General features: G+C 34.8%; 1 protein-coding gene across 2 annotated transcripts in view; it reads left to right on the plus strand.

The window, feature by feature from the left end:
- The window catches only part of EMC2 (ER membrane protein complex subunit 2), a 51,235-nt gene that overhangs the window by 1,694 nt on the left and 23,812 nt on the right, over positions 1-25,729 (plus strand). For both annotated transcript variants that reach the window (XM_058698845.1, XM_058698846.1), the window contains exons 2-5: positions 5,001-5,114; positions 5,608-5,672; positions 8,718-8,803; positions 15,920-15,977. In XM_058698845.1, the coding sequence (XP_058554828.1) occupies positions 5,001-5,114; positions 5,608-5,672; positions 8,718-8,803; positions 15,920-15,977 (323 nt within the window). The remainder of the gene's footprint in view (positions 1-5,000; positions 5,115-5,607; positions 5,673-8,717; positions 8,804-15,919; positions 15,978-25,729) is intronic.

Here is a 25,729-nt window from a genome sequence, read left to right on the forward strand (position 1 = left end):
CCTCCCCCATGGGTTTCTGTTAAGTTTCTCAGGATCCACATGTGGTTGTTATTTTTAATGCTACTTTAAAAATGTTTCAAATATTTCATACTTTTTTTTTCTTTTTTTAAATTTGTTTTTCAGATATTTCATACTTTTTAGAAAGTGCTACTTTGAAGGTATGTTCAGTATAGGTTTATTAGATGGTAGGAACAAGTAGGTGTGTAACTGTCATACCTACCAGCAGACAAGGTGATTTAACTGGGTAACTTGGACCTTACCCTGTAGGCATTCTGATGAGAAGTGATGTAATTAGATTTAGAATAATAAATATTAACTACTTCACAGGTTTAAACAACAACAACAAAAGAAAACATTAAAGTGCTTTTAAACTATTAAGTGCTTTATAAAAAAGATGGTTTAGCTCTTGTCTGTGTCTCCAGCTGTATCTTAAAACTATTTACCCCCTTGCTCTATGAGCTCTATGAGCTAAGATACAGTCTCCAGCTGTATCTTAAAACTATTTACCCCCTTGCTCTATGAGCTGACTATGCTGACTTTTGTTGAATCCCCTAAACCTCGTATGCTCCTCTTGTCTTGGGGCTAGACAGATGTTATTTCTTCCACCAGGAGTGTTTCTCCCTTCTTGCCCTACACTTGCTACCATTATACGTTACCATTTCTCAGAATTCCCTTCATAGGTCACATACTTCAGAAAGCTTTCCTTGACCACCCTACCCCACTCCTCCACTAAAATTTTTAAAAAGAAAAAAAATAGCAAAGTCAACAAAATATACCCTGGTCCTTTGACTCCATGTCCTCATACTACTGAAGTACTTACTCAGTTTGTTAAGTTTTAGAATTTTGTTTCCTAGAATGAAGGGAGGGACCAGGCATATCTTGCTCTTATGCTAGACATTTTGGAGGAACTCAGTAATGATTTTTTGACTAAATGAATTGTTAATGACATTAATAATAAACATTAACACATTTTCACAAAAAGACTGTAAATCATTTTTCTAGTGTTGGAATCATTCCTTTCATATCTAAGATAGACTTAGGCAGCTCACTATACTAATAGGATATGTTTGCTTGTTTGTAAAATGAAGGTTTCAGACCTTTCCAGAAGCAAACTCCGTTGAATAGCCTCATGAATTAAAGCTATGGAAATGACTTATTCAGAAAGTACTATAATTCTTGTGATAGGAAAATTTATCATGTATAAAAGATCCGTATAGTGAGTCTAACACTCTTCAATTGGGATCTAAAAAAATGTAGAATATATAGTTTACTCATTTGGCCAGTTGAAAATTAATGATGTTTATTATACAGAGGAGTTACGAGTTTAGAGGTAGAAAAGAGAGTTGTGGGGTTTCTGAGTGGTTCAGTTGGTTAAGCATCTGACCCTTGATTTCAGCTCAGATCATGATCTCATAGTTCATGGGTTTGAGCCCCACATCAGGCTTTGTGCTGACAGCGCACAGAGCCTGCTTGGAATTCTCTCTCTCTCTGCTCCTACCCCCACTCGCGTGTGTGCTTTCTCTCTCTCTCTCAAAATAAATAATAAAAAAAATTTTTAGAAGAAAAAGACTCTTTAAAAGAAAAAGAACTCTTTAAAAGAACTCTTTAAAAGAAAAAGAGTTCTAAGAAGGGTATAGTCAAATTTTTTGAAAGTAGGATAGTTGGCCAGGATATGGATAGGATGTCTAGCACAATGCCTGGCCTGTAATAGGCACTAAATGAGTATTTGTTGAAGACATATTTATAAAAATGTTTGAAAGGATTTTAGTTTTTTGTGCTTACTGTCTCTACTTCCTCTCTTTTTATTAAGACCTTCAAACAAACATAATTTGTTTTCCATTCTCTATCACTCCAATAGGATTTCTAGGGTGACCTAATGCCAGGTCTAATGAACGTGGGTTTTTGTTCGTTGGTTTGTTTGTTTTGTTTTTATATCTATACTGTATTTGTTGTTGTGGATCACTCCCTCCATGAAACATTCTTTCCTTGGTTTCATAATAACATAAAGGGTCTCCTCTTTTCAGACCTTTCTTTTGTGAGTTTTCTACAGCCATTTGGTCCTTGATTTTTGGTGTTCTTAGTGGTTCTTTTTTTAGCACTCAGTCTTATCAATGGTTATTAAACCTGAGATCAGTATACTCCTGACTGATGGAGGGGTGTTTTATGTGGCCTTTGAATTTCCTGGAATTATATGTAAAATTTAGTGTATGTAAACGTGTACATATTTCTGGGAAGAGAAAGTTCAAAGGTCTCATCGGCTTCAAAGAGTCTAAAATTGAAAGGTTAAACGCCTTCTTTGGGTGATCTTATCCGTACCTAGCTTTAACTATTAGTTTATATACTAAATGACATGTTAATTAAATACATGTCTGAGTACTTTGCACCCAGCACTGTTCCAATTCTTAAGGATACAGTGCTAAATAAGACAGGCAGGGTCCTAGATCTCATGGAACATACCCTGAGATTTCACTTCTAAGCTAAAGATCTGTATTTATGTGTGTGTGTATATACATACATACATATATATATATATATATATATATATATATATATATATATGTTTTGTGAAGGTAATTTTTTCAAGGTAAGACCTAGAAAGATAGTTTGGCCCTTTGAATACTAGCCTAATTTGGGTGTCAGCATATGGGCAAGAGGTGCAGTGTAATGGAACATATCTATAAAACACTAAGTAATTTATATTCTCAAGGCATTTACTCTTTTAAAATAATCTGCCAGGTTGAAAGTGAAAATGGGTTTAAGACTATGTAAGTGAACCATGGCATAGGGGGATAGTGTTTGAATGAGTTCTGAGAACCCATGCTGTGGATCTAAAGATAACATATGTTATGTTGTGATATAATAAGGGATATATGTTTGGTCTTTATCCCCAGTTCCTGTCACAGAGCTCCTAAACCCTTGAAATTTCCTGAATGGTAGGGTTGATAGGAATATCTTTTGTTATATTTAGTCTTATTCCTGAGTTTCTGACACAAGAGCCTCTAAGACCTTTGGGGTTTCTAGAATGAGTATCTTTTTGTATGCTAATGAGATGATCTGTGGCTGGATAGCTTCAGATTGAAGGCTGGTCACCCAGAAGACCAGGATCCCTGATTGGAACTTTAGTCTCATTCCCTGAGTTTCTGGGAGGGGAGAGGATCTGGAGAAAATTCATGCCCATGGAATGAAACCTCTATAAACCCCCCTAAACTACAGGGTTTGGAGATCTCCCAGGTTGGTAAGCACATCAAGGTGCTGGGATGGTGATTAGCTTAGAAAAAGTATGGAAGTTCCTTTGCTTCGCCTCTCCCCCCTCACTTTGCCCTATGTATCTCTTCCATTTGACTGTTCCTGAATTATATGCTTTATAATAAAACCATAATAGTAAGTGAGTTCTTATCTAAATTCTGTGATTCATTCTAGCAAACCTGCAGAGGAGGTTGTGAGAACCCCAGACTTTATAGCGAGTTGGTCAGCAGTACTGATGGCCCTGACTTGTGATTGATGTCTAAAGTGGGGGCAGTTTTGTGGGACTGAGCCCTTAACCTGTGGAATATGAATGACCTGCTTTTTTGTTTGTTCATTTCCTCTTCAACCTTGTAAGATTTAGTTCAGACCCTGTGGAGAGTGAAGGTCCAGCTGATTTCTAGTTGTCAGTAGAAGGAATTAACTGTGTTAACTTGATTTGCTAAGACCATTTAAGATCTGTTTTCGTCTTACAATTTTTATTTTCATTTTTAGACTTTGAGCTTTAGGGATTCAGATAATGCTTATAAAAGTAGAGAAAATCCCTTGTGCTTCTTTTATACTTATTCTTTAGGGGCCTGTCATTGATTATTTAACTTATGTGTTCAGCAACAATGTAACTGTTTAAATCTATTCTGCATCTGTCTATAGAAGGAAAAGGTGAGTAAGTGTGTTAGATTTTCAGAGGTAGAAGTAAGAAAGCATATATGTGATTTGTGAATTGGAGAGTTTTTTCTATCTTAACTATATGAAAAAATGATCTTTTGTTTACTGGATTAGGTACTGTTTCTTTTTCTCAGTTATTATTTCTGCTGTTATCAAAATGCTGCTTTTAAAAACTTTTCAGTTCACTCTTATTTTATAATATGCAAAGTTGTTCTTGTGACACTTTTGTTTGCAGGTGCTTTTTATCTTACTTTCTTCTTTCCATTTATTATTATGTGTGTAACTGAAAGATTTCCTTTGTTCTGATTTTTTATGTGGTTTATTTTCCTGCATGGTTGTGTATCCTTATACATTATATGTACTCTTGTAATGTTATTAATGAAGTTTTGTGGTGAATATCCTGTCAGTGCTGATACCAAATATGATCCTCTGAGTATGAAATTTTGCATTCTTGAGTGAGTAGGTGAGCTTCAGGAGCACCTTGGATTTTTGAGATTTCCATGCATAATTTTATGTGTTTCTTTTTTTCTGGGAAAATAATCCCTAGCTTTTATCAAATTCTGAAAGTTGTCTGTAACTTCAAAAAAATTAAGATCCATAGTTGCTTCAAGGGATGGAGGATCTTTGTGGCACACTCATGACATTTGTTACTTTTATAGTTGTGACATCAATTGTGATGTCTTTTTAATCTTATAAGGGGTCTATTGCTCTTGTTAAATTGATTTTCTGCTTTATGAACTTTGACATACCATAGACGTACATTAATATGACCTTATTTTCCGGGGCGCCTGGGTGGCTCAGTCGGTTGAGTGTCTGACTTTGGCTCGTGATCTTGCGGTTCGTGAGTTTGAGCCCCGTGTTGGGCTCTGTGCTGACAGCTCAGAGCCTGGAGCCTGCTTCAGATTCTGTGTCCCCCTCTCTCTCTGCCCCATCCCTGCTTGTGCTCTGTTTTTCTCTGTCTTTCAAAAATGAATAAACATAAAAAAAATTTTAAATATGGCCTTATTTTCCTGAAAAGTTGATTTCAACTTCCTCGTCAATTTTTTGGCATTGATCAAATATGTATGTAATAACAACTTTATTTTTTTCAGAGATGCGAGATAAAATGAGAAAATGGAGAGAAGAAAACTCACGAAATAGTGAGCAAATTGTGGAAGTTGGAGAGGAATTAATTAATGAATATGCTTCTAAGCTTGGAGATGATAGTGAGTTCTTATTCATGCTTAGTTCATGTTCTATTTATGGCTTTTAGTTCTTTTAAAAACCATCTTTTCATTATGTTTTCCTGCTGTTCAATCTGTGATTTGTCCCCTTTTAAGAAGAGTTTTCAGGAAGTCAATGATACATCATTTTGAGAAGGATTTCTAATTCCTGGTTGTAGTGGAGCTATCAAATAGGCCTTTTTGTTTTAATGACCACAGGGCTATCGTCCTGATCTGGTCACAATGTGCCTCATAAAGAATGTTTTAGAAGAGCCCAGGTATTAAACAATGGGGGATCTTTTTACTTTATAAGATACTAAGATATTTTATATTACTGAAAGTATATGAGGATGCTTTCTTAATTCCAGATATAATATGGTATATCAATTTTTAGTTATAAGTGACTTTAAAATATTAGAAACAAGAAAAATATCTAATTTCTGCTGGGAGATTTTGACATTAAATTCAGTTTTTTCCTCTCTCTCTATATTTATAGTTTGGATCATATATGAACAAGTAATGATTGCAGCCCTAGACTATGGTCGAGATGACTTGGCATTGGTAGGTATTTAAACTAATTTTATTTCATTTTAAATTTGCTTCACGAAGTATATATAAGTAGCTAAGACTTAGTATATGGCTTGTATTTGAATGTTTTTATAGCTAGTTTTCAGTGCTACTCTTTTTTTTTTTAAGTTTTTTTTTTTTTTTGAGAGAGAGTGCAAGCGGGGGAGGGGGAGGGAGAGGATAGGATCTGAAGCAGGCTCTGCGCTGACAGCAGAAGAGCCTGATGTGTGGCTTGAACTCACAAACTGTGAGATCACAACCTAAGCCAAAGTCAGGTGCTCAACTAACTGAGCCACCCAGGTACCCCTTCATTACTACTCTTAAGAGTAGGTAAGACTAACTAGGTACTTGGGGACAGCGAACGTTCTTAAATCTTCTTAACAGTACTGAAGAAGTTAAATTAGTTGGTGAAGATTATACACTTAAGAGTTGAATTATGCTATATTATAGATTTTAAAATAAGCAGCGGATGGTTTAAAACAAGTTTTTCTTTTGGGTTGTGGAATGACTTTCATAGCACAGACAGTCACAGACTTAGGATGATTTGACTTAGGATTTTTTTTTTTTAACTTTTTTTTTTTTTTAACATTTATTTATTTTTGAGAGAGAGAGAGACAGAGCATGAGCAGGGGAGGGTCAGAGAGAGGGAGACACAGAATCCGAAACAGGCTCCAGGGTCTGAGCTGTCAGCCCAGAGCTCGATGCGGGGCTCGAACTCACAGACCGCGAGATCATGACCTGAGCCGAAGTCGGACGCCCAACAGGCTTCCCTGACTTAGGATTTTTTGACTTTATGATGGTGTGGAAGCAATATACATTCAGTAGAAACTGCTTTGAATTTTGAATTTTGATCTTTGCCCGGGCTAGTGGTAGGTGATATCATGATGCTGGGCAGTGGCAATGGGCTGCACTTTCCAGCAGGCATGTGATCACAAGGGTAAACAATCGATAAACTTATTGCCATTCTGTACCCTTACAGCCATTCTGTTTTTCACTTTCAGTACAGTATTTAATAAATTACATGAGGTAGTTGATACTTCATTATAAAATAGTCTTTGTGTTAGATGATTTTGTCCATCTGTAGACTAATGTAAGTGTTCTGAGCATATTTAAGGCAAGCTAGCCTAAGCTATTCTGTTCAATAGGTTGGGTGTGTTAAATGTATTCTTGACATTCAGTATTTTCGACTTACCATGGGTTATGGGATGTAACCCCATTGTAAATTGAATATTAAATACTCTTTTGCAGTGCTGTAAATGTATCTCTTTCTTAAATTACTAGAAAATCCTAACATACATAGAACATGACTTAAAATACTAAATATAGCTTTTAAAATAAAAGAATAACTCATGTGGTAGGCACTGTGCTATAAATGCTTTATAGCAGGCTTTATTTAATCTTCACTTTGATTTGTGCTTGACACTATTGTTATATTAATTTTATATATCAAGAAGTAGAGGTTTCTGCTCTTTTATTCTATTGTTTTATAATCCTGAGTTCTTAAGTATCATCTCCTCATTTAAGCCAAAAAAAACAAAAAAACAAAAAAAACCATGCAAACTGAAAGTTGAAATACCAGGAGAATATACTCATATCTGAATTAGCATTTTTTCCAAGGTAATTATGTTATGTTGTCTCTACACCTAATTTTAGTGGAACTGTTAGTGGTAAATAAATATTCCATAAAATCTTTTGGATTACCTTCAGAACCTATGAGGTATAGTCTTTGTAATATTCACAGAGGTGGCAGCTTACATCTTAAGGGAGATATTAAGGTTTTTTTTTAAGTAGCTAAATGCCATTTGACAAATTAGGAGATCAAATTAGATAATATTGATAACCAAAGCAGGAGATCAAATTAAATGCTAACTTTTTTTGTAACTTAGTATTTTTTTTAATGATTCAGAATTTCTACACAGCTTGATTGACCAAATAATATGAGTTTTGTGTGGTGTCATAGAAATAAATGAACATCATCTTTATTTTTAACTAATTGTAATGTTTTTCTTAGTGTGGCAGATTTTTAGCCACATACTTGGAAGCAATACTTGCAGATCATATTAAAACTTATTTTATTACTGATTAATAGTTTCTTCACTAATGAAATGTATTTTTTTGGTCACTTATGCTTTGGGGCACTAGAATGGACCATTTTTATAATCCTCGACATTTCTAGCATTCAGATGTTGGTGAGATCATAGTTGGTGCTCAGTAAGTATTTGATTATTTAAATTAATGGATGAATTATGTATATTTCCCAAAGGAGATTGGCTCCATAGACCTGGTGTCTGCATTTTATGACCCCAAATCAGGTTATGTGTACTGACAAGATGATTGATTAATACATGATTTCAACAGGGAAAAATTGAACAAAGTGTTAATATTATTTGCTAGGGACTTGAGAATACTATCAAAGAGCTTAATTTTTATAAAGAGAATACTTAGGCAATAGTTAGAAGCAAAAAACCTGGAAGCTGTTACAAGCATTTAAGTTGGGTCTGGCACATTATGGAAGCAGTTTTTTTTTTAAAGTTCTTTTATTATTTCTGAGACAGAGAGAGAGAGAGAGAATGAACAAGAGGGCAAGGGGCAGAGAGATTGGCAGACACAGAATCTGAAGCAGGCTTCAGACTCTGAACTGTCAGCACAGAGCGCAAAGCAAGGCTCGAACTCATGAATTGTGAGATCATGACCTGAGCTGAAGCTGGATGCTTAACCGACTGAGCCACCAGGCACCCCAGAAGCCATTTTTAAGGAGGAATAATATGGCAATATCTCAAGACTTATTAGTGTACTCCATGACCTGCTCATTTTCCCAGTTAGGATTTTGAGAACTGATTGTTATTCCCACTGTAATTTCAGAGTTCTTCTTTTACCCCATTATTTATTACCAATTAATTTCACTTCATGTCATTAGATTACACAGATGAAATGATTTAAGAAGATACACTGAAGACTGTAGTCCATTCCTTGTAGCCCATTTGGTACGTGTAATGTAATTACTACTATTTAAGCCTTTTTTACCAATTATTTTTTCAGTTTTGTCTTCAGGAGTTGAGAAGACAGTTCCCTGGCAGTCATAGAGTCAAGAGACTAACTGGGATGAGATTTGAAGCCATGGAAAGGTAACTGAATCTTAAAAACAGTGTGATCCCATTTTAAAATGGTAAACATGGGTATAGATGTAGGTCCTGCCTACATGGCAACATTGTTAATTGTGCAAGATTTTTTGCTACTGAGTTTCAGAATAGTGTCAGTGCTTCTCAGCATAAGTTTTGCCAATTACTCCCAATAAATAGGATTTGACATAGGAGTGTAATTGATTTACCATCTCTGGCCTAGAGAAATGGGATCATGTTCTGGAGTAAGGACAGTTTTATATCCTCTTTCTAGGATTTATTAGCTGTTTACCTGACACGTTATTTAACTTATTTTTGTTTAAGCCTTTTAGCTTTACTCTTTTGCAAAACAGGAATATTACCAACTTGTCAGGGTTGTTTTGGGAATTAGTAATGACATATGTGTAGTATCCATACAGGCATTCAAGGTATAGAAGGTATTATTATTTTTTTAATTGAGATACAATTGACATTCCGTTGGTTTCAGTTGTATGATATCATGATTTGATATTCATATATATTTTGAAATGATTACCACAATAAGTTTAGTTAACGTGCATCACCATACATTGTTACAATATTTTTTTCTTATGAGAACTTTTAAGATTTACTCTCTTAGCAACAGCTTTCAAGTACACAATAGTATTGTTAACTATGGTAACCATGCTGTACATTATATTCCTAGGACTTTAACTGGATGTTTGTACCTTTTGACCACTGTTACCTAGTATGCCCACCCCCACAGCCCACCTCTGGCAACCACTAATCTGTTTTCTGATTCTATGAGTTTGTGTTCTTTTTGATTCTACCTGTAAGTGAGATTATACAGTATTTGTCTTTGTCTTTGTTTTTGACTATTACACTTAGCATATGCCCAGCGTCATCCAACTTCATAAATAGCAGAATTTCTTCCTTTTTTATGGCTGAATAATATTCCATTATATCAGACTTCTTTATCCACTTATCTGTCACTGGATACTTAGGTTGTTTCCATGTATTGGCTACTGCAAATAATGCTGTAGTGAACATGAGTGTGGAAATAAATATCTTTTCAAGATAGTGATTTTATTTCTTTTGGATAAATACCCAGAAGTGGAATTGCCAGATCAAATGGTAGTTATATTTTGAATTTTTTAAGGAACCTCCATACTGTTTTTCATAGCGGCTCTGCTAATTTACATTCCCACCCACGGTCCATAAGGGTTCCCGTTGCATACTTGTCAACACTTACATCTTGTCTTCTTGACAATAGTCATTTTATTATGTGTGAGGTGATAGCTCATTGTGGTTTTGATTTTTGTTTCCCTGTTGATTAATGATGTTGAACACTGTTTCATATACCTGTTTGCCATTTGTATGTCTTCCTCGGCAAATGTCTTTTTCAATTCCTCTGCCTCTTCTTAGCCGCATTTTTATTTTTTGCGATTGTGAGTTTGTTTTGTTGTTTTGTTTTGTTTTTGTTTTGTTTTTATTTTAGAGAGAGCCAGCAGGGGAGATGGGCAGAGGGAGAAGAGACAGGGAGAGAGAGAATCTTAAGCAGCTTCCTTGGCCAGCGTGGAGCCCTATGTGGGGCTCAGTCTCACAACCGCAAGTTCTTGACCTGAGCCAAAGTAAGGAGTGGGACACCCAGGTGTCCCTGTATAAAGTCTTTATATGTATTAGATATTAACTCCTTATCAGATATTTGCAAACATCAGATGATTTGTAAATATTTTTTCCCATTCTGTAAGTTGTCTTTTCATTTTGTTGAATGTTTTTTTGTTGTTGTTTTACAGAAGCTTTTTAGTTTGATGTTGTCCCATTTCTTTATTTTTGTTTTTGTCGGCCTTTGCTCCTTCTAAAAAATTATCACCAAGACTCTTGTCAGAGAGCTTACTGCCTATGTTTTCTTCTAGGAGTTTTACAATTTCATATCTTATGTTGAGGTCTTTAATCAATTTTGAGTTGATTTTTGCATATGGTATAAAGATAGTAGTCCAGTTTTATGTCTTTTGCATATGACTGTCCAGTTTTCCCAGCACCATTTATTGAAGAGACTATCCTTCTCCCATTGTATATTCTTATCTTCTCCTTGGTAAATTAATTGACCATTTATGTTTGGGTTTGTTACTGGATTCTCTGTGGTGTTCCATTAATCTGTGTGTCTCTTGTTATGCCAATACCATAATGCTTTGATTATTATGCCTTTTTTATATGGTTTGAAGTATGATGTCTTAAGCTTTGTTCTTATTGTGCAGGATGGCTTTGGATATTCAGGGTCTTTTGTGGTTCCATACAAATTTTGGGACTTTTCTAGTTCTGTGGGAAATGCCATTGGAATTTTTATAGGAATTGCTTAGAATCTTTAGATTACTTTGAGTAGTATGGAAATTTTACCAATAATCTTCCAATCCATGGGCATGGATATCTTTTGATTTTCTTCAATTTCTTTCATCAGTGTGGTATAGTTTTCAACATACAGGGCTTTCACCTCTTTGGTTAAATACATTCCTGGGGAGTGTATTCTTTTTGATGACTTGTAAATGAGATTAATAGATTATTATTAGTATATTATTAGTATATTAATTTATTAATAGATTATTATTACTGTATTAAAATGAAACAGATTTTTATATCTTGATTTTCTATCCTGCAACCTTACTGAATTTATTTATTAGGTCTAACAGTTTTTGATGGGATCTTATGTTCCATTAAGCTATGTTTATCCGTATTGATCTATCTCTCAATTTTAGGGGCAGTGGTTTACATGGTCAATTTTCTGATGGATCTAAAAAGAGTTGTTGGTTTGTTAACTTTGTTTAGCCTTTTTCTTGTGAGGATGGGAGTGATGACTTTCAGAATCATCATGTGCCAAACCAGGAACTAGAAATCTTGAGCATCTTTTCATACAATTACTGGCCATTTGGAGAAATGTCTATTCATATTCTTTGCTTCTAGATGGGAGTTACTTATAAGAGTTCTTTAAATATAGTCTAGATGCACGTCCCTTGTCAGATAATATGATTTGTAAAACTTCTCACATTATGTGAGTTGTCTTTTCACTTGCCTAATGGTATCCTTTGATTACAAATGTAAGTTTTTTATTTTTTATGAAGTCCAGTTCTGTTTTTCCATTGTCACTTGTACTTACGGTGTCATGTAGAAACCATTGCCTAATCAGGGTCACAAAGGTTACACCTGTCCTTTCTTCTAAGAGTTTTATGTTGCTGTTAGTTTTTATATTTAGGTCTTTGATCTGTTTCAGTTAATATTTTTTATGGTGTGAGGTAGTTGCCCAACTTTATTCTTTGGCATGTGGATATCCAGTTGTTCCAGCATCTTTGTTGAAATAACTTTGCTTTCCCCATTTAATTGTCTGGCACCCTTGTTGAAAATTAATTGAATGTAAATGTGAGGGTTGATTTCTGGGCTTTCAGTTCTGTTCCATTGATCTATATGTTTATCACATACCACAGTGTATTGATTCCACACTATTGATAGTGTAGCTTTGTGGTAAGTTCTGAAATTTGTAAGTATGAGGCCTTTGACTTCCTTCTTTTTTTTCCCCAAAGAGGATTTTGTCTATTCTGAGTCCTTTGAATTTATTACATATGAATTTTAGGGTTAGCTTATTGCCCCTTACTTTTTTAATTTGGTGTTTTAAGTAAGAGGTAACTTGTACCTAGTTATAGTAAGTAGCTTTTAATAAGCAAGATGTATTGATATAATTTTTCTTAACCCTTTTGTTCCTTGGCTTTGGCTTACGTGTTTGTTTATATGTACATTTTAATCTCATTGGATCTTCTCTGTAAGCAAGCAAAGGGCATAAAGAAAAATAAAATAGTATTATTTTAGGTTAACAGAAAGTAATTCGAATCAGGGGACGGAATGGAAGAAATCTACAAAGGATTGTTCCTGAATCAGTGTTCTACTCTAATATCCCTTTTTGTTTTATTTCAACTGTAGTATATCTAGTATTTTTACACCATTCTTAAAATAATGTAAATAGCCAAACACATCCCAGAATCCAACATGAATGATTTTTAAAATTATCTTGTAAAGGTTTGAGAGGTACTAGTTTCCAAAGGACACATTTTAATAGTTCCTATCCCTCCACCCCCTTTCTAACTGTACAAAAAATTGATATGGTAACAATAATTTATTCTTAAGTCAAGTTTTCTAAGATACCTAGTGAACTTTAATTTCTTTACACCTTGCTCTTTAATTGAAACTCATATAATCATTTTACCTAGTAAAGTTTTGCTGTTGTGTTTTTTAATTTTTTTTCTCCTGAAAGAGTTGCTATTATGTGTCTTTGTTACATGGAGCCATTAACCATTGATTCTCATATACAATTGTGTGAATTAGAGTGATCTGTGCCCTTTTAAAAAAATACGTAGTTGCCTAGTCTCCATTTTACTGAGATCAGTTTGTTAGTGGTGTAATCCAGAATTTTCTTTAAAGGAAGCCCTGCAGGAGAATTGACAAGTAGGTTTGAGAACATTGCTGACTAAAGGTAAATTTTTGTAGACCTGCAGTGTATTAGGAGTCTCTAGAGAAACAGAATCTAGAGGGTATTTGTATACATATATGGGGTAGGAGAAGGGAGGTAGGACGCAAAGGGAGAGGGAGAGAGATTTACTATGAAGCAATTATGGAGGCTGAGAAGTCCCAGAATCTGCTATCTGCAACTTGGAGAGCCAGGAAGTTGGTGCTGTAATTCTGAGTCCAAGTCCAAAGGCCTGAGAACCAAGGGAACTAATGGTGTAAATCCCAGACTGAGGGCAAGAAAAGATGAGATGAGATGTCCCAGCTCATGTAGTGAGACATTAAAAAGGGATGAATAACTCTTTGCTCTGCATTTGTTCTTTTCAAACTCTCAAGAGATTGGGTGATGTCCACCTACATTGGGAAAGGCAGTCCGTTTTACCGAGTACACAGATTCAAATGCAAATCTCATCTGGAAACACCCTCAGACATACCCAGGAATAATATTTAATCTGGGTATCTCATGGCCAGTTAAGTTAATACATCACACTCAGTTAAAAAAATTAACCACCACATTCAGTTTTTACAGAATTGAATATTTTTGGGGCTCCTGGGTGGCTTAGTTGGTTAAGTGTCCAACTTTGGCTCAGGTCATGATCTTATGTTTCGTGAGTTCAAGCCCCACGTTGGGCTCTGTGGGGACAACTCAGAGCCTGGAGCCTGCTTTAGATTCTGTGTCTCCCTCTCCACTCACGCTCTCTTTCTTTCTCTCTCTTAAAAGTAAATAAACATATGGGCACCTGGATGGCTCAGTCGGTTAAGCGTCTGACTTCGCTTCAGGTCATAATCTCAGGGTTTGTGAGTTTGAGCCTTGTGTCATCCTCTGTGCCGACAGCTTGGACCCTGGAGCCTGCTTCGGATTCTGTGTCTCCCCATCTCTGTCCCATGCTCATGCTCTGTCTCTGTCTCTCAATAATAAATAAATGTTAAAAAATTTTAAAAGTAAATACATAAACATTAAAATTTTCTTTAATAAATTACTATATTTTTATTGTAGTAAAACTTCAATATAATATAAAACTAGGTATTAATAATGTCTTATGTGTATAGTTTTTATATAGCTGTAAAAGCAATGTAAGTTTTCTAATAAAATACTCCCCAAAACTAGAAGACTACTAAAATTCAGATTATCATTATATTAGTAAAAGGAATGGTTTCCTACCTTCCTGTGTCATTTTCTTTGTATTTCCCAGAGTTTACATAGTTGGAGAAGGATTCTCAGGGGATTCTTATGTACCGTGTCTTATGTACTGTGTCATAGAACCCTTGCTCTATAGCATTAATTTTATCTTTATATACTTCATTGTTTTGCTTTATTAATATTTAATGATTTTATTTTAGATTTCCCCATTTAATTGCAGGTTCTTTTCAGGCTAGCCATACTTACTATTTTAGCATGTATTTGAGGTCCAAACTAATTTTATTTGAACTGCTTTTAAGTCTAATTGACTTAATATGCAGTGATGCTGTTTGGCCTTCACATGGTATGGACCCATTTACAAATTAAGTCTGCTTTTCTTTTTCTCAGTTGTCTGCTACAGTTAAAATATTCTTACCTACTAACATGATCATAATCACAAAGAGGCTTGGGCACTAAAATTGTGGGGCAGTATTCAGTTAAAAGATGTGTCATCATAATGATCTAGAATATTTATATATTGAATATCATTAAGAGAAAAATATAAAATTAAAAAACTCTCTTAGGAAACTTATGAATAGATTTCAAGAATGTAGCTGTTGTTTCTAGTTTTAGAAACACTGTTGTGAAAGTTTTTAAATACTGTTTTTGTTTTCTCTAAAGATCTGTATCTGGAATAAAGAAATTGATTTGGAATGGAGTTGGGGTTGTGGATGTTGTTAGGAAGGAATTTCAGGATCACTTAGCTATTTTCTTGCATCCTGAGCAAGATTACCATTTGTAAGACTATATGATGTTCTTTATGTGATTTTTGATGTATTCCTCCCCTTGATTCCCTATGACATAATGTTCATTTTGGGTTGTTAGTTATATGCTGTCATGTTTGATTATTTTTTTCATTTGATAAATTGTCAACTATTCTTCTTATAAGATTGTAACTCACTAAAGTGTATTGCAAGTGTGTATTTAACAGGTGCTTAATGAATTGAACTGAACGAGCTCAACTAAGAAAAGCTATCATAAGTATTCATTAAAGGAGAATTACATCATAGATCATTTACTTGTGAATTTGTTTAAAATTAAACTTGCTCTTCTGCTTTACTGGCTGTAATTCTAGGTATATCTAAGACCACAAAGGTATCTCTCTGTGCTGCTAGTTTTTACCTTTGTATTTAGGCCAAATTGAATCCATGTATTTTTGTTCATCTCTGTTTTTCTTTGTTCATGAATCAGTATATTTTTGAAGTCAGTTTTTTTTTTTATAAATGCTTTATACATGAAGCTTTTCTGTAAAAAATTTCTAGCAAATTACTACTGTTACATGAAGATCAGAAGAGAGTTGGATTCCAATTATCAATGCATTTAAAGTCCTGCCAGTTTAATGTTTTTCTGTATTTACTATTTGTCACTAAATATTAAGGTAATGATTCTTGATGTTTCTTTTTTTTAAAAAATAGATACGATGATGCTATACAACTGTATGATCGAATTTTACAAGAAGATCCAACTAACACTGTAAGTTAGCTGACTGTCTAAATTTTATTTTAAAAGGTGAAATTTATTCATTTTTGAAATAATGTGAAAATACATATGAAGCCAGGTTTTAGCTTCTTATTTTAAATAATTTATGTTGAGGGTGCCTGGGTGGCTCTGTCGGTTAAGTGTCCAACTCCTGAAATCGGCTCAGGTCCTGATCTTGTGGTTGTGGGATTGCGTAGGGCTCTGTGCTGAGCATGGAGCCTTCTTGGGATTCTCCCTCTCCCTCTCTCTCTGCCCCTCCACCATTCACTTGCTTTCTCTCTCTCTTCTTAAATAAATAAACCTGAAAAAAAAATATATGTTGGACCACAGTTTTAAAATAGATTTAAAACTCTTCTGTAAAATTTGACTCATAAGATACCTTATTAAAAAGAAACTAGTGGAGGGACCCCTGAGTGGTTCAGTCAGTTAAGTGTCTGACTTCGGCTTAGGTCATGATCTCACAGTTCCTGAGGTCGAGGACCATGTTGGGGTCTGCCCTGATAGCTAGGAACCTGCTTGGGATTCTCTCTCTCTCTACCCCTCCCTTGCTCTCTGTCTTTCTCTCTCTCTCTCTCTCTCTCTCAAAATAAATAAACTTAAAAAAAAAAAAAAGAAACTATTGGAAATTTAGAAAGAAAGAATTTTATGTGCTTGCAAAAAAGCCCAGCAGAGTTCAGTGGTTTTGTAATATTTTTAAGTTTATGATATACTAACTTGTTTTGTTTTGGTAGTTATATTTTAGTTGTCTCAATGAAAAATGAAGTCATGACAGTAATTGGTATATAGAATTAATAAAGGTGTTTTGGTTTTTTTCGGCCTTATACCTAGATAAGAACATATATATGTACATATAACACACATGTATACATATATACACATAAAGAAGAAAAATATATTGTGTTTCCCATAAGATAACATCTTTAGTTATCCTGATTTGAACAAATATATTAGTGTATTGTGCAGAGCATTTGTTCCAGATATACTTATGTAATGTTACTTGTTTTTAAAGTACTCTGGTGAAGATTTTTTTTAATTTTGAGAACATTTTAGTTTACTACTTTTGCATAATGGCTTTCCTCAGACTTATCTTTTACTCAATGAAAAGTTAGAGAGATTTTAGATAACATATCAGGCATTTTAATTTTTTATTATGTCCATGCATACCTATGCCTTCTAAAAGAAAATATTTTTAGAAATTTTGAACAAAAACCAGTTTGATGGGGTGCCTGGATAGCTCAGTTGGTTGAACGTCCAACTTTGGCTCAGGTCATGATCTTGTGGTTTTGTGAGTTTAAGCCCTATGTCGTGCTCTGTGCTGATGGCTCAGAGCCTGGAGCTGCTTCAGATTCTGTGTCCCCCTTTCTCTCCACCCCACCCCTGCTTGTGCTCTGTCTCTCTCTCTTTCAAAAATGAATAAACATAAAAAAAAAAAAAAAAAAAAAAAACAACCAAAAACCAGTTTGAGTTTGTTTTGTCCTTTTAGAGGAGGAGAAATTGTTATATTAGCATAATACAAATACATGAAGGTTTTCTCTTTTTGGCAAGCATTTCATTCAAAATACACATTTTTGAAAAGTCATTTGATGTATGATTGTGGATTATCAGATGCAGAAATACTGAATATTAAACATTAGTTACTTGATTTGTTTTAAGTAAATTATGCATGTTGGGGAATTATTTAATATTGAACTGTCCAATATTTAGTTAACATTTATCTCAGGCATTCATTAGTCATAAACCCCAATCTCTGCTATCTCTTCTGATACCCTGTAGTAATTCCTATGTTTGTTGCTTGAATGATAAGCTTTTTTCAACTTTATTGAGATTTAATTGACAACATTTCGTAAGTTACACATGGTGGTAATATATATCTATGTAGTGAAATGGTTTAGATTTTTGCTGTTAATATTATCCCATCCCAGGGAAATTTTCTCTGGAAACTTCCTAGGGTTTTTGGGAGGGGCTGGGGGAATGGAGTGTAGAGGTAGATATTTAAGTGGCAAGGATGTATTATTTTATGAGGATTCTCAGCATATAGAAAGTTCAGGGAAAAGTTTTGACAGAGCTGCAAGCCTATCTGTTATTTAAAAACAAAAACAGAGTTATTATTTATCTAGATATTTCCAATAAAAAGGGAGTTAAAATGGGAAAGTTTTGAATACTTTTTTTAATCTTAACTATCGTAATTACTTGCCACCTGTTTTAAGAAAATGGCACTGTTTTTCTTTCCTTACAGATTTTCTCATGTACTTATTTCAGTTATAAGACTTTACCACAGTTTCAAAGGTATTCATTTTTCATGCAGTCATATATTGAAAATACAAACTCACGTTTCTGAAAAGTTTCAAAACATTTTTTTTGATACCAGTTAAAAATCAATAGCTTATAATTTAATTTCTTGGAATTATGGGTCAAACATTTTACTTATGTGTCATTTTAAGTGGGGGATATTTTTAATAAATTATTTCACTTTTTCAGAATTTAAGATAATATGTAATTATTTTTCTGTGTTTGTAGTACTTTCCATGTTCTATGGCTCTAAGACTGACTAAAAGCGATGGTTTTACTCGTAGACGATGTATGAGGGTGGTAGTAACTAAATCCCTTAGTTGCTAGGTAAACACTTTAGAACAAAGGAACTAAATTCAGCTTTGCTTAAATGTATTATTTTTTCATTAAATATTATCTTTATTTAATGTCCCCTTGGTCCCTTCTGTCCTGTAAATGTTTATTGAGTACCTGTCATGAACCACCAGAATGTTGGTGTTACTAAGAATAAAGACCGTTTCTGTTTATGTATCCATAGAAAGCACTGTGGTAGACACTGAGGGAGATGACAAAACCATGAAAGACCTAGAACTAATTAACTCTAGTAGGGGAAGACTTTATTTGTATTAAACAGTTAAGTGGCAGTGTAAAAGACTTCACAGTTTCTTTTTTCAAAGCAGCTTTAATGTATGACCTTAAAGGTGGGAAAATCTGGTTTCATCCTCATCCATAGTTATAATTCAAGCTTTTACACTGTAGTTCTTCTTTGCATTGTCTAAAAGTGATCATATGACTCTTTCATTGGTCTTGTGCCTCTGTTCCTAGATATCCAGTATAGAAATTATCTTGTTCATTCAAGCTTTAAGGAGCTCTCCTTCCCTCTCACATGCATTCATTAATCTTTCTTTTTTTTTTTATTTTTTTTTAATGTTTATTTACTTTTGAGAGAGACAGACAGAGAGAGCATGAGCTAGGGAGGGGCAGAGAGAGAGGAAGACATAGAATCTGAAGCAGGCTCCAGCCTCTCAGTTGTCAGCACTGAGCCCAACATGGGGCTCAAACTCATGAACTGCAAGATCATGACCTGAGTTGAAGTCAGATGCTTAACCAACTGAGCCACCCAGGAGCCCTGCATTCATTAATCTTTCAAAAAATATTTGTTGAGTGCCTGCGGTATGCTTGGTGCTGGGAATAGAAGAACAAATTAGACACCTGCTTGACTTTGCACTTAGGGATGCAGAGTGATATGAACAGATTTTGGACTTTGACAATAGACTATTAAATTCATATTCTTTAGTGACTTGCTGGGTGATTTTTTGAGCCTTGCAGGCTTTGAAGGATGAGTGTGGTTGAAATGAAGCAAAGATGATGGGCTGGGGAAAGTCCTCATATCTTATGAATGAAGCCTTCACACTGTTAAAGTACAAAGTTTATCGAGGAAAGAAAGAAAAAAGTGATTAGTTTTCAATTTTCTTCTGGGAGGGTGCTAAAATTTTTTTTCTCCCATCTATTTTTTAAAATTTGTTAAATATTTTTTTTGAAGATGTAAAACCTACCCATGTTTAAAACTACAAACAATACAAAAGAATATATGTATGTATAAGTCTTTCCTCTTACCCCTGATCTCAAGTCCTCCTTCACTTAGGGAAACATTGTTAACATTTCTAATGTATTCTTCCAGAGACTTTTTCCTTGTGAACACACATGCATGTATGCATGAGTGTATCCCTTTTGATAGAGTGATTTGAAATGCAAATTATGGCATACTCTATTTCACAACACAGTGTAAAGATCATTCTATATATCAGCACATCCTTTACATCATCCTTTGATTAGCTACATAGCATTTTGTTGTATGATGTATAGTCCCTGTCTTGAAAAACAGTTTTAAGTTAAATTAAAACAGTTTGATGAACCCTTGGGTTGATTCTGATATCTTTCTCCCAGGAACAGTGTTGCAGTGAATGCCATTTGTAGGATGGATTCCTACTCTGCAGTCTAAGTCTGGAGGTCTATACATTTTAAACTTTGATAGGGGTGCCTGGATGGCTCTGTTGGTTGAGCAAATGACTTGATTTCGGCTCAGGTCATGATGCCATGGTCCTGGTATTGAGCCCCGTGTCAGTCTCTACACTGAGCATGGAAACTGCTCCCTCTCTCTCTCTCCCTCCCTCCCTCCCTCCCCTGCTTATGTGTGCACGTGTGCTCTCTCTAAAATTAAAAAAAAAAATTGTTTGATAGATGTTGCCAAATTTCCTTCCACAAAGGCTTTTTAGCATCCTTATTCATTTCTCTGGTGTATGAGAGTGCTTCTCCTGTATTCTCCCACATGGTATACACTATCAGCTTTTTGGTTTTTAACCTTTGCCAGTCTAATTGGTAAAAAATGTTATCTTGTTATAATTTGCATTATGAATGATGTTGGATCTTTTCATATATTTAAAAAGCCATTTGTACTTCTCTTTCTGAACTTCCTCCTTTAATACCTTTTTTAGATGAAATTTTATTTCTATTCTTACTGAAGAGAGGGCATGATACTGTGCTCTACCTAGTTAACCTCTTTCTTCTGCACTCATTGACCTCTGAGAAAAACTAGGGTTCTGAGGAACAATATTTTGTACCTCTGAATTGGTTCTTTGTACAGAGTGACTGGAGATGCAGCAAGATGGCCTTATTTGTGAACAACCTGGTATGTTACATTTCAGAACTTAATTTTTATTCTTAGAAAATGCACAATGAAGTCAAATTTTGATTAGGGAAATACCACCAGATATTTTTAGAAATAACTTTGTTAATAATACAGGAGATAAGGACGCCTGGGTGGCTCAGTCAATTCGGTGTCCAACTTCAGCTCAGGTCATGATCTCACGGTTTGTGAGTTTGAGCCTTGTATTGGACTCTGTGCTGACAGCTTGGAGCCTGGAGCCTGTTTCCGATTCTGTGTCTCCCTCTCTCTTTACTCCTCCCCTACTCATACTCTGTCACTCTGTCTCTCAAAAATAAATAAACGTTAAAATAATAGAAAAATAATAACATGGGAGATAGTTTGAAGGAGATGTGATGAGATGAAATAATTTGTAATTTGGAGGCTGCTCGGTCTTAGGCCAGAGATTATAGGGATCTAAACCTAGGACAAGTAGAACTGGAAAGGGTAGGGAATGGATGAAAGAATATTTTGCAATGAAAGTACAAAAAAATTAAAATTACTGGGGCACCTGGGTGGCTCAGTCGGTTAAGTGTCCGACTTCGGCTCAGGTCATGATCTCGCAGTTCGTGAGTTCAAGCCCCACGTCGGGCTCTGTGCTGACAGCTCAGAACCTGGAGCCTGTTTCAGATTCTATGTCTCCCTCTCTCTCTCTGACCCTCCCCCGTTCATGCTCTGTCTCTCTCAAAAAAATAAACGTTAAAAAAAATTTAAAAAAAATAAAATTACTTAGATGTGAATGGTTTTTAGAAAGGTAACTCTCAAATATACCTATCAAAGCCAAGTATTGGATTAGGCTCACTGTGAGCTTTTATTCCTTGGCTTACCTGAGCACCAGTTTTTTTGTTTGTTTGTTTGCTTTCAAAATAAAAGTAGGCTTTTCTTCCTTTGAAAGTTCCTTGAGGGAAATTATTATGTCCATTGCATGGACTAATGCCTAGCATATGGTAGGCCTTCAATGAATACTTGTCGAACTTATATGCCTTTCAGAAAAGAGGTATAGTAATTACTCCCTTTTTAATTTAATTTCATATTTCAGAAAGATCAGATTTTGCCTAGAATTGTAAACTGCATAGTGTGATTTATCAAATATTTGAAGTTTTGTTTTGGAATTAGATGTAATTGCCTCTGTGCCAAAGATGAAGATGTTTTCAGAATGCCACATTTCTTAGGGTAGTGGGCATAAGCCTTGGAAGAACCTAGAATTCTGCTTTCCTTCTGTAAGTCAGTGGTCTGTTTCTTCCTAAGTCCCAGCATCTGCAGTAAGGGAGTCTAGATTGTATTTTGCTGGTAGATCTTAATCCTTTAATCTTTTCCTAGGTGGCATTTCTTCCCCACTGTAGCTTATTTTTTTAAGATATGACAAGTGTTTCTGGAAGAATTGCTGGCTAGCCTCTTTGTACGTAGTGTTATAGAAAGCATGTAGCAAGTTTGATGAAAGATTTGTTGGTGGTCATTAGTACTTTATATTTTATTATAGAAATATTTTATAATAGAAATTTCTAACTGCTGTTATTAAAATCACTTGTGAAGTGGAACAGTTTTCACTTTTTAAAAAAATCGTTATTTATTTAATTTGAGAGAGAGAGAGAAAGAGAGAGAGAACATGCGAGCCAGGAGAGGAGCAGAGAGAGAGGAGAGAGAGACTCCCAAACAGGCTCTGCACTGTCAATGCAGAGCCTGATGCCAGGCTCAATTTCACAAACTGAGATTATGACCTGAGCTGAAATCAAGAGTCAGACACTTAACTGACCGAGCCACCCAGGCACCCCTGGAACAGTTTTCTTTTTTTTTTTTTAACATATATATTGTTTTTGTTTTTTTTCTTTTTTGAGAGAGAGCGTAAGCAGAGGAGGATCAGAGAAAGAAGGGGACAGAGGATTTGAAGCAGGCTCTGTGCTGGTAGGCTGACAGGAGCAAGCCCAATGAGGGGGCTTGAACTCACAAACCATGAGATTGTGACCTGAGCCAAAGGCTCAGCCGACTGAGTCACGCAAGTGCCCCGAACAGTTTTCATTTCTAAGACTCAAACTGACATTTGCAAAGCTTTTTCCAGACAAGACATTTAGAAAAATTCAGAACATTGGCATACTTTTAGGAAAGAAAGTATAAAAAAGAAATAAATGGAAATTGATAAATATTCAAGACTTGACTTAACTTTTAGTCCAATTAATGCTATTTTAAAACTGTTTTGACATACAATTGATGTAGAATAGATTGGACACATTTAACTAAGGTGTGCAATTTGGTAAGTTTTGACACTTGGATATACCTGTGAAGCCATCACACAATCAAGATTGTGAACAAAACTATCATCTTCAAAAGTTTTTACTCCTTTCCATTTTTGTATTCCTGTAATATAATCTTGAGCTTTCTTGTGGTATAGAAGTTACTTGGAAGCAATTTGATCCTTTTGGGTCTTTGTTAGAGAAGTTCAGAGCAATGTATATAGGGCTAATGATACCTCATTACATCCTTCTGGGCACTCTGTCCATTGCCACAGGAATCATGGCATTTTCTAGTCTGGTTGGTGGGAATAGGCACTATTCCCATCCCTGTGTGAGCTCAAGACACTTCCCCTTAAGCCTTTCTGGTGATTCTTTCCTTGGCTTGGGTAGTGTTTTCACTCACATGCACTGGTCAGTACAAGGCTGAATACTCCAGGAAAACCGTTCAGATTCAAGGGGAATCTAGAGTTCTTATTCTGTTTCTTTTTTCTCTAGTACTATGTCTATAAGCTCTAGCCTTTGATCTTCCTGACACTTAGCTCCTTTTCCTGAACTCACAGTCTACTGAACTCAACCTGTTTTCTCTTCCTGCACAGGATTCATTCCATGAAACTCCCTCAAGGTAGCAAGCCAGGACAATAAAAATAGGGCTCACCTCATTTGTTTCCAGCCACTCAGGGATCACTGTGCCTCTTGTCCTGTGCCTTAAAAGTGATTGTTTCATGTATATAGTCTAGTTCTTTGATTGGTTCAGGCAAGAGGGTAAATCTGATCCCTGTTACTCCCATCTTGGCCAGAAATGAAATCCCTGCTTAATGCTCACTTAAAATTATCATGATAAAAAAAGATTGGTTCTTATACCAGCATGTGGTATTATTTTTCTTTTAGGAGAAATAACATGGAAAAGACTGTTGCATAGTATATAACTTAATAATATATCATTGCCTATATGACAGTTGTTGCCACATAGGTATTTCTTTAAGCTGTCATACATAGTTTAATTAGGAAGACTGTCCTTTGAAGTGTTACCACTTAAAAGTTTGTTTTAGACTTTATACTATTAGGAAATAAAATGCTATATCTTAGGTTTTACATGATCAATCAATATATTGCTTATATAGTAGAGATTTTTGGGCACTTTTCCCAAATTGATTAATTAAAGCCTTATATTTAAAACTTTCAGTTACAAAGTTAATACTGAATTCTGTTTGTTTTACATTGTTATAAAATTATGACATTTCACCTACTACAAATACACATAATTCAAAATAATAGTAACAATTATTTAACCTGTAATATTTCAGATTCTTTCAGGAAGTCTAGAAGGTTCTAGAATGGGAATCAGAAATTTCAGATTCTACTCTTAATTCTGTCTCTTCTGATGCATTTAAATTGTTTAAATCTGTTTTCCATCATTTATAAAAGGTGTGTTTTTTAAAAGGCATTTTAAACATGAATTATCTTTGAAACCTTATAGCAGTGCTTTACAAACTATATTTTGCAGCATGCTGCTGACCTAAAAATATCAGTGTATATTCAACAGTAGAGAGATGGTTCTGCTGTTAAATCACCAAGAAAAAGAATTAAAGTTAGATGGGTGTTTTTAGTGTACGCTTCTTCATGAAACTTATATTGTACACAATGGTATCCATTACAATGTTCATACCATACTTCTTACCATGGAAGTATTCATTGTTATTCATGTTCATACTTAGACCTTTTGTCTGATATGTCACATTTGAATCTAATATTTTCAACAAATTTCATTACATCTTTGTAATATCTCAACTGGTGCAAATCCTATAAAGATTGGACAAGATATTAGTATCAAATGAAACACCTGTTCCGGGCGATCTCATAAGTAGAATTATATTATGCTTAACATAATGTTAAGCATAGAATAAAGGAGAAAGGAAGGAAGATACTATTTATTCAATACCATTATATACTGTGTACTGTGTTAGTTGCTTTACATTGGTACTTGGAGATTGGGGTATTATGCACATTTGGGAAGGTTAAGTATTTTGCCTTTGGTTAGAAAGCTGGTAAGTGCCAAGAGTTGGTATTTATTTCTTATCTTTTTTATTTTAAAACATGGACTCTGTTCTACCATATTGCCTGTAGAGGAAGTAGTATCATGATAGATGAAAGGAATAAACAGTTAAAATATGCTTCACATGATGTTGGATTGGTGGCATTAGATATGATATATCCAAAAGAAATTTGTTTCTTAGTTGTGTGTTAAGTTATCCATCACCTGTTTTCAGAAGAACTTGGAAGAAGGCTCTCATTTGAAGTCTAATATTCTTCCTCAAGTATTTAAGATTGAGTTACGTTCAGAGCTTTTCTCTTACTTTTCTTTCTGAATTCTTGAGGCCTTTTAAATGGTACATTTATTATAGCACGTTCATTATTGTACATAGTGAAATTATTCCAAAAATATTTGAATACCTGCCGTATGGCAGGTATTGTATTAAGCCTTCAACATGAGCTTAATAATCAAGGATATACATTTTAACACATTTCATTTTTTCTTACCAACATGT

The sequence above is a fragment of the Neofelis nebulosa genome, chromosome 14 (genome assembly GCF_028018385.1).
Source record: "Neofelis nebulosa isolate mNeoNeb1 chromosome 14, mNeoNeb1.pri, whole genome shotgun sequence".
Classification (NCBI taxonomy): Eukaryota; Metazoa; Chordata; class Mammalia; order Carnivora; family Felidae; genus Neofelis; species Neofelis nebulosa.